Below are 8,750 nucleotides of genomic sequence, written 5' to 3'. Positions count from 1 at the left end.
AAAGCTGAGGTTGAAGAAGCACAAAAGCTTCTCCTGTCAGCCACAAGTGAGTGGGAGGGGCTTTACGGCACACGCCGAGCTGTAACGCCTTGCATCCACTGCGCATGTCAGTAATTCCGTCTGTGTTTTGAGTTTATGCATGTGTGTCTGCGTGTGTGTTCTTCCCCACACGAGTTTACTGCAATTCCGAATTCTCACAACCACCGGCAGAATGGCAGCTGCACCCCCGAACCAAGACGACTCTAGCCGGGGTAGTAGCGGTAGCAGCACGCCCAGCGTCCTTGTCGGGGACGGGGACACGGAAGAGGCCGAGGATTTCACCTCCTCTTCCCACTGCACAGAGCTGTCTCGGCGGCAGAACGAACAGAGGAAGCAGGGATTGTTCTGCGACGTGACGCTGGCCTTCAGCAGTGGGGCGGCAACCGGGAATGTTCAGAGCTGTGAGTTTTCCGCTCACCGTTCTGTACTGTCAGCGGCTACGGACTATTTCACGCCGTTGCTGGGAGGGCAGTTCTCCGAGTCGCTATCGGGTCGGGTTGAGTTGAAGGAATGGAGCGCTGAATTGGGACCAGACCCGGAGACGGTGGAGAGTGTCATTCAGTACATGTACATCGGAGAAATACGTGTGAGCACCTGCAATGTGCATGAAGTGTTAGAGCTTGCTGACAGGTTTGTTTACAATTTACATTAGTGTTCCTTTTAATGTGCATAATCCATTTAATCCCCACATGCTAGTACTTGATTATTTGTATGTAGTTCAGTGACATAATAATGTTGTTTTGGCTTACTGGAGGTGTCACTGAAGCAGCATATTGGTTAGGGTTTAGGGTCGGGACGTCACATGGGTCCCGGATAGCACTGACCCTCCTGTAACCTGTCAACCCTGAATTTGAGTGTGGTGAGTTCATGGGTGTCATAAATGGCCTTGCCAATGTTTCTTTCTCATGTTCTGTTATGGATTGTGTGTTTTGGCTGCAGGTTCCTGCTGCTACATCTGAAGGAGTTCTGTGGGGAGTTCTTGAAGAAGAAGCTGAGCCTGGCCAACTGTGTGGCGGTGCACAGCCTGGCCCACATGTACACCCTGGACCAGCTGGCTCTGCGGGCCGCAGACATGATCCGACGCAATTTCCACAAGGTCATCCAGGATGAGGAGTTCTACACTCTGCCCTTCCACCTGGTGAGGGACTGGCTGTCTGACGCAGAGATCACCGTGGACGAGGAGGAGGTGCTGTTTGAGGCTGTGGTGAAGTGGGTCCAGAGGAACACAGAGCAGCGGGGGAGGTACTTTGAGGAGTTGTTCCGTCTCCTCCGGCTACCCCAGATTAAGCCCACCTGTCTGACGCGCGTGGTGAAGAACGAGGCACTGGTGGCGGCCAACCAGGCCTGTCTCCGCCTGGTGTCCGATGCCGTGGAGGGCCACGCCATCCGCTGTGAGAACCTCAAGTCAGCTGACCTGGAGTTCTGGTCGTCCTACATGGCCTCCTTCCAGCCGCGCTTCGGCCAGAACATGGACGTGATCATGGTGGTGGGCGGGGTGTCGGAGGGGGGTGACTACCTGAGTGAATGTGTGGGTTACTTCATCTACGAGGACCGCTGGGTTAACCTGCCCCACATCCACAACCACCTGGATGGCCACGCCATCGCCACCACAGAGTCCCACATCTACGTAGCGGGATCCATGGAACCGGGCTTCGCCAAGACCGTGGAGCGCTATAACCCCAACCGCAACACCTGGGAACAGGTGAGCAACCTGACCACACGTAAACACTCCTTTGGTCTCACCTGTATCAAAGACATCCTGTATAGCATCGGTGGCCACGGCAACTTCAGCCCCGGCTTCAAGGACGTGAGCGTGTACGAACCTGAGCCGGACAAGTGGCACAACCTGGAGTCGGCGCCCAAGATCCTGCGGGACGTGAAGGCGGTGAGCGTGGAGGACCGCTACGTATACGTGATGGCGCGCACGCCGGTGGACACGGACAACGAGGACGGGCTGAAGACGGTCACCACGCGTTACGACACAGAGAGCCGCCAGTGGCAGGACGTGGACTCCCTGCCGCTCATAGACAACTACTGTGTGTTCCAGATGGCCGTAGCCTCCACCAACTTCTACCACACAGCCTCCTGCTGCCCTAAGAGCTACACGGTGCGGGACGAGGCCGCCAAGCAGAAGATCAGCGCCCACATATCAGATGAGATCCTGGAGAGCTTGCCGCCCGAGGTCACCAGCGTCGAGGGCGCCGCCATCTGCCACTTCGACGAGGACGTCTTTGTGATCGGCGGCTGGAAGAACAGCGACGACGTGGACAAGCAGTACCGCAAAGAGGCCTACCGCTACTCTGCCGAAAGGAAGCGCTGGATGTTGCTGCCGCCCATGCCCCAGCCACGCTGCCGCGCCACCGCCTGCCACGTACGCATCCCCTACCGCTTCCTGTACGGCTGCCAGCGCTACCCCATGCCCCAGAACCTGGCCCGCCAGCGGGACCGCATGCAGCAGATGCAGCAGCTACACCGGCGCACCCTCACCTTGCGCAGGCAGCTGCAGTCTCAGATCGAGTGCTGAGCTATCGCAACCCCTGTCTGTCCATCACATCCACCCCAGAGGAGGAGCAGCCCAATCCAGCTCCAAACCCCAAACATCCCCTGGCAGCCATCGTCATCAACCCCCACCCATATCCTGCTGGAGCAGTGGCCTCCTATGTTGCTCTCATGTTGGTTCTTTTCCAAGAGAACTCTGTGCCAGATCATCAGGTTGAGACTATGGTGTTGGTTGAGACTATGGTGTTGGTTGAGACTATGGTGTTGGTTGAGACTATGGTGTTGGTAGTGACTGTGGTGTTCAAGGCTGGGAGATGTGGGAGTGATGTGACTCTGTGCTGGCCAGGTGTTTGTCTATGTGGGGAGGACAGGCTGAATGTTACAAATGTGAATAGAGTGTTGTACAGTGACCAACATCGGACTACACTACGTATGTACGTCAGGCACAGGTGATGTTTGTCTTTTTATACATACATATAGTATATAGTTGTATATGTATACTTTTATTATATATAAATATTTTCTGTCCCCCTTTTATGCTTATATGATGTAGACAATGTGACCCTTCAGTACGGCAGAATCTACATTCCTCCAATCCAGTGTGCTTAGTGAAGTCAGTGGCTCTCTATGACATTCCATCAGGACACTGACAGTCTCTCCATGCAAATATCACACACATACATACATACACACACTCTGTCCAGCTGTAGGGTCGGGACAATACCAGTATTGCGATACTCGTTAGTGTCGTGGCAAGTGAACGTAACACGAAGCAGATCTAACTTTGTTAGGAAAACAAACATTTCATGTCATCCAGAGTCACATTTATTTTTCCAAGCTGTAGCACACAATATGTTACATACAGCAGGTTATTCAAGGACCTACGGGTTCGGTCTGTTTCGTGTTTTCATTTTTGCCATGGAAAAAGTATTGCCATACTGCTGTCATCCTGGTCCAGCCAGTCAGTCGGAACAAACCCTTACCAATATGCCTGATGGCTTTTCTGTGCTTTATGTTAGCTTCTTCTGAATGGCTCTGCTTGTTGTTGTTATAGCTTTGATACAGTAGCTCAACATGAATGGAGGAGAATAGTCTTATATTTATTATCAGATCTACGGTCCAATCAAGAGTGGACAACTTAATTAGTGATTTACCATCACTATCTATGTGGGCTGTGGTTTTCCCCTTTCCTTAATGGAGCGCAGTTAATTAGACTTCTCTCCTCCCCTGGTTGCTCCTAATGTTTTCTTTGTCTTATTACTGACGATCGATAGTGCGTTTCTTTGAGCAGTCAGTGCAGCGAGGGGGAGTCAAGAGAGAACTCTCCCATGTGTCATCAGTTAGAAAGATAAGAAGTTGGAAAGGAGAATGGAGATGGTGGGAGTCTGAGACAGATGGAGAGAGTTTATTCATCTCTTAATTAGACTCGTGTGCACCCATCCGTCTGCAAGAGTGATGGTCATCATTCTGTTCATGTCTGAGTCTTGTGGGAAATTCTCCTTGTCAGTGTTTTCTGACAGGTATCTTAATGAAAGTCTTTTTAATAACTTCTTTTTTTTTTTTTTTTTTACCCAATTGGTAGTTACAGTCTTGTCTCATCTCTGCAACTCCCGTACAGACTCGGGAGAGGCGAAGGTCGAGAGCCGTGCGTCCTCCGAAACACAACACAATGACCACTTAACCCGGAAGCCAGCCGCACCAATGTGTCAGAGGAAACACTGTACACCTGGCGACCATGTCAGCATGCACTGCCCCTGTCCCGCCACAGGAGTCACTAGTGCGCGATGAGACAAGGACATCCCTGACGGCCAAATCCTCACCTAGCACTACGATGCAGTGTCTTAGACCGCTGCGCCACTCGGAAGTCCCCTTAATGAAACAGTCTTAACTTGGTAGCATTCCATTGATCATTTGAAATTCCATCAACCATTCCGTTTAATTATTCTTCAGTCTTCTGCTCGTCACATTCCTGTTGGTAGGAACATTGTGTAGAAGGACCTAGGTGGGAGTTTATGAATGTTTCTCTTCTTATTTTGTCTGCATTGGTTTTATTGAGTTTAATTGCTGGAGGGTGTAGTTCCAATGGGGAACTTGATAACGTGTGTGTCTGCGTACGGTAAAGAATGCTTGGCAAAGCTGGTGAAAAGCATGCTTAGTAGTGCACTTGTCTACCCCTTAATCCGTTTGTAATATTTAAGTCCGAGTGGGTTTACCTGTTATATTTGTCTTCAGATATGGCCGATTTGCATTTTTTTCCTTTTAATTTATCATTTAATCCAACACCAGCCGATAATCTATTCAGTTCCCATGTCAGAAAATATGTACACTACAGTGACTTGCATAGTAATCCAAAATGAATGTGATGTGAAGTGTGAGGGAGCCCTGTTGCTGTACCTCAGGCTTATTCAGGGGTTCATCTGAGAGACCCTGCCACATTGTTGTGTACTTCGGGGGTATACTTCGGGGGTATTCCGGGCAGAGCAAAATTCAGTTGGTGGTACGGTAACCAAAAAAGGTTGTGAACCACTGGTATAGACTAGAGGGTATCCTTATGTTACTGAGCAGAATGACCATATCAAGGTGTATGTGTTGCCATTGAGTTCAAGAGTTCATTGATTGTTATAAGCACTATCCCTGAAGCTAATTTATAACGTAAAGCACTATAATTGAGAATGCAATGAAAGTGTATTTCCTTAGTTTTGTTTGTTCCTCTTGCATAGCATTTGAAATAATATTATTGACATAAGTAGACAATATATATTTTGCTTTGCATGTGGCAGTCTGGCATTGTGTCAATATATTGGATGTAAAAAAAAATATGCTGATGTCATCACTTGCAATTAAAATGTCCTTTTTTTTTATACAACCTTGGTTTCCCATCTATCTTGTGTAAGGGGTGATCTAAATTCTGAATGTCATTTTGGTCAATATTATTGGGCAGTTTTCAAGACTAGCTCTATATACATCTGTCTTTTCCTTGGGTGGAATTTTCTCCTGCAACGTGAAAACCTCCCTTTAAAAAAAAAAAGTATTTAACAAAGCATAGAGAATGATAGAGAAAGCATCCCAATATAGCTCCTATTATGGCATCTGTGAGAGCATGGGCAGTGTCATTGAGGCAATCTCCATTTTTAAGTAGTCCATTTTCTTCTTCACAATTGGCTGATCCCTCCTGATGGCCATGAGGGATCAGCCAATAATGTTGGAAGTCCCACCGAGTTGACAACATTAAAATGTTGGAAGCCCTCGATGGCGCTGCCAATTCTAAAACAGCCTTTTGGCCACTAGAGGCCTCTACCATTCTCTATGAAACTAAGCTACATACATACACACGGACATTAAACAGTGCTATGTACTATGCACCGAGTCATTGGGCATGAGCCAAGCACAGTAACAAATTCAGTACAGTCAATCTTCCCTTCTAGTAACACAGTAGGAAAAGAATAGTACAATCACCCTTGCAGATGCAATAATAAATATAGACATTTATATATGCATATGGGATTTCCTCTGGGACATGCAGGAGTGGATTTATTTGCGCATGATAAATGCCAGTGGTAAGTGGGATACGGTGGGCAGAAAGGGGTAAGGATGGGGGATGGGGGCGAGGGGGCTTCACACAGACAGTAAGCTGTTGGAAGCGGAGAGCTTCAGCTCTTCCCTGGGGGACTGGAGGGAGTCCCGGGGGGCTGCGTACTGGGCCACGTTGGGCAGCCCGTGCACCACGCAGCAGCTGAGGGCACTGCGGAAGATGCCCATGTCGTGGGCGTCGTACCACTCCTCTGTTTTCTCGTCATAGCACTCCACGTTGAAGGTAGTGGTGAAACCGTTGAAGCCCCCCACCACGAACAGGAGGTCATCCACCACCTCGATGCCAAAGTTGCTGCGCGGGTTGAACATGGTGGGCACCGTGCGCCATGTGTTGGTCAGCGGGTTGTAGGCCTCAGCGTTACGCAGGCGGTTAGCCCCATCGAAGCCGCCCACCTGGGAGAGGACAGCGGAAACTTGAGTCAAATATTTCTTGACTTTCAGCTCTTACTGAATAAGGCGCTGAAATGCATTGTGCATGTGAATGTTCTGCTCACCGCATAGACCTGCTCCGCATAGGCGATGACCCCCACACCACTGCGCCTGCTTCTCATGGGGGCGGTCAGAGTCCACTGGTTGGTCTGGGGGCTGTAGCTCTCTGCTGTGAACAAGCACTCATTCCCATTGAAGCCACCGCAGATGTACACCTAGAGAAAAGATCATGCCAACATTTTATTATCAAAAGCCATTATCCATCATGAAGTTCTCCCCCAGGTCCCTCTGTTCCGCTCACCTTGCCATGTAGTGTGGTAGCACTGGCATCACTCCTCTGCTCATGCATGGGTGCAATCAGGGTCCACTGGTTAGTCTCAGGCTCATAGCACTCAGCGGTGTTCAGTCGTACGTAGCCATCAAAGCCACCCATGGCATAGATACAGCCATCCAGCACCGCCACACTGACGTAGCAGCGCCGCGAGTGCATGGGGGCCACCTGGTGCCATGTCCGTGTGACGGGGTTGAACTTACGTACACTGTTAAAGTAGTCAACGCTGTCAAAGCCACCCACACAGTAGACAAAGCCATTGAGGTAAGCAGCTCCATGGTAGGCTCGAGGGCTCTCCTCCTCCCGGGTCACATTTACCCACCGGTCAGCTCGCGCATCATACGCCTCAATGCCATTGGTGGGGCTGCCACCACTCCAGCCACCGATGGCCAATAGGATGGCATAAGGCAGGCGTGGGCGGGTCAGAGGGTTGCGGAAGTCAGTGTTGGAGGGCCCGTTCATGTTCAGGTCGTACATGGCCTTCAGGGCACTGATGATGATAGGCTTGCAGTCATCATTGTCCTTCACCAGGGTATTGTTCTTCACGTTGTTCATGAAGTAGTCGGCTGTCATCAAGGCCATGCGGACCTAAGCACACAGACACAGACAGACAGATGTGTGGTTAGCAGTTGACTAGCAAGACACCCAAACTTACAAAAGTTATCCAACAGTAAGACATTGACACTATTGTTCACCTCTCACCTTGGGCAGCAGCACAGAGACGTGGGCCTTGCGATCCTGAGGCGAGTGGTTGATCCAGCGTAGGACCGCCTCAAACACAACATCCTCCTGCTTCACATTCAGGTTGTCCTTCTCGATGATGTCACAGAGCTGTGCCAGAGAGAGCTCCATGAACTCCTCCGAGAAACGCACCATCTCAAAGTGGTGCAGGATGAAGAGGTAGGCCCGGCGGCGCAGATCAGGGCAGGAGTAGAAGTCCGCAAACTTGCAGATGCCGATGCAGTTCTGCAGACAGAGCTGGGCCTCCAGATAGTCGCAGCAGGCTCTCACGATCCCCAGGATGCAGAACTGGTCTGCAGCCGCCAGGAGCGGTTCTACATTCTCTGCAGTCACAGGCACGGAACGTGTGTAGGCATACTCGATGATCAGGCGCATCATGTCTGGGTTCACACCAGGAATGCTGTAGACCCGCTTCTCGACGTTGTTCCAGCCGCTTGTGAAGAGAGCACTGTGGGTCAAGGGTCAGGGGTTATAATAATACAGGGAGATAGAAACATCATCAAAGACTCAATATTCTTCTCACGACAGGATTGCAATTGAACAAAGTTCCTCAGGACTCCCCAAAAGTAACTAATAATTACAGAGAGTTGGAACCAAGGCAGAGATACCATAAATCAACAATGTTCTCGCGTTCTCATTCAAAGTCAAGTGATGCCAGAATGGGAATGTCGTCTGGCCAGCACATCCCAAACCAACCTATCCCAACCAGGGAAAGCTACTCACCGGAAGTATGAGCTGCATCCACAAAGGATGTTCTTGTGGGCATTGAACTCGATGCCATTGACTTTGATGACCACATCACAGAGTTTTCCCTCCAGACGTAACTCGTTAAAGATTGTACAGGTCATAGCACTCATTTTCCTCTCCATGTTGCATCTTTGAAGTTTGGTGGAGGTGGCCGTCTCTTCCAGTTCATTCATTCCTTGCGTAATAAATCTATTATAAACTATATTTAATGGGGTTTTGCTAGCTCTTCGGCTTAGACATTTAGCTGGTTTACTACAGCAGCTGTGTTCATCTAAGGATTGTGAATTGTGACTATTCCACTTATGTTATGTTCCAAAATTGTTCATTATTACATCACAGCGATGAGCAAATGGAATCAGAGCATCAGCCTCAC

At 49.7% G+C, this 8,750-nt stretch overlaps 2 protein-coding genes across 2 annotated transcripts; one reads left to right on the top strand and one right to left on the bottom strand.

The window, feature by feature from the left end:
• The first annotated feature begins 112 nt into the window (after window positions 1-112).
• On the top strand, window positions 113-5,404 carry LOC129829541 (kelch-like protein 11). Its single transcript, XM_055891298.1, has 2 exons — window positions 113-669; window positions 979-5,404. Exons 1-2 carry the CDS (start codon window positions 140-142, stop codon window positions 2,561-2,563), a joined length of 2,115 nt encoding a protein of 704 aa, XP_055747273.1. The 5' UTR covers window positions 113-139; the 3' UTR covers window positions 2,564-5,404.
• Window positions 5,405-6,153: 749 nt separating this feature from the next.
• LOC129869396 (kelch-like protein 10) lies at window positions 6,154-8,550 on the bottom strand. The gene is made up of 5 exons (XM_055943787.1): window positions 8,354-8,550; window positions 7,592-8,078; window positions 6,860-7,477; window positions 6,624-6,773; window positions 6,154-6,522 (listed from the first exon to the last, which is right to left on the bottom strand). Exons 1-5 carry the CDS (start codon window positions 8,548-8,550, stop codon window positions 6,154-6,156), a joined length of 1,821 nt encoding a protein of 606 aa, XP_055799762.1.
• Between the last annotated feature and the right edge of the window lie 200 nt (window positions 8,551-8,750).

Source organism: Salvelinus fontinalis, chromosome 2, assembly GCF_029448725.1.
Source record: "Salvelinus fontinalis isolate EN_2023a chromosome 2, ASM2944872v1, whole genome shotgun sequence".
In the NCBI taxonomy this organism is placed as follows: Eukaryota; Metazoa; Chordata; class Actinopteri; order Salmoniformes; family Salmonidae; genus Salvelinus; species Salvelinus fontinalis.
Note: the sequence above shows the minus strand (reverse complement) of the source record. Positions and strands in the feature narration are given on the sequence as shown.

Excerpts from the sequence above, each read along its gene's own strand:
- LOC129829541 (XM_055891298.1), top strand. The coding sequence starts at position 140 with ATGTGTGTCTGCGTGTGTGTTCTTCCCCACACGAGTTTACTGCAATTC. Across the intron at positions 670-978 it reads GTGTTAGAGCTTGCTGACAG|GTTCCTGCTGCTACATCTGA; the intron begins GTTTGTTTACAA and ends TTTTGGCTGCAG.
- LOC129869396 (XM_055943787.1), bottom strand. The coding sequence starts at position 8,550 with ATGAATGAACTGGAAGAGACGGCCACCTCCACCAAACTTCAAAGATGC. Across the intron at positions 8,079-8,353 it reads GGATGCAGCTCATACTTCCG|TGCTCTCTTCACAAGCGGCT; the intron begins GTGAGTAGCTTT and ends CTTGACCCACAG. Across the intron at positions 7,478-7,591 it reads TCTCTGTGCTGCTGCCCAAG|GTCCGCATGGCCTTGATGAC; the intron begins GTGAGAGGTGAA and ends CTGTGTGCTTAG.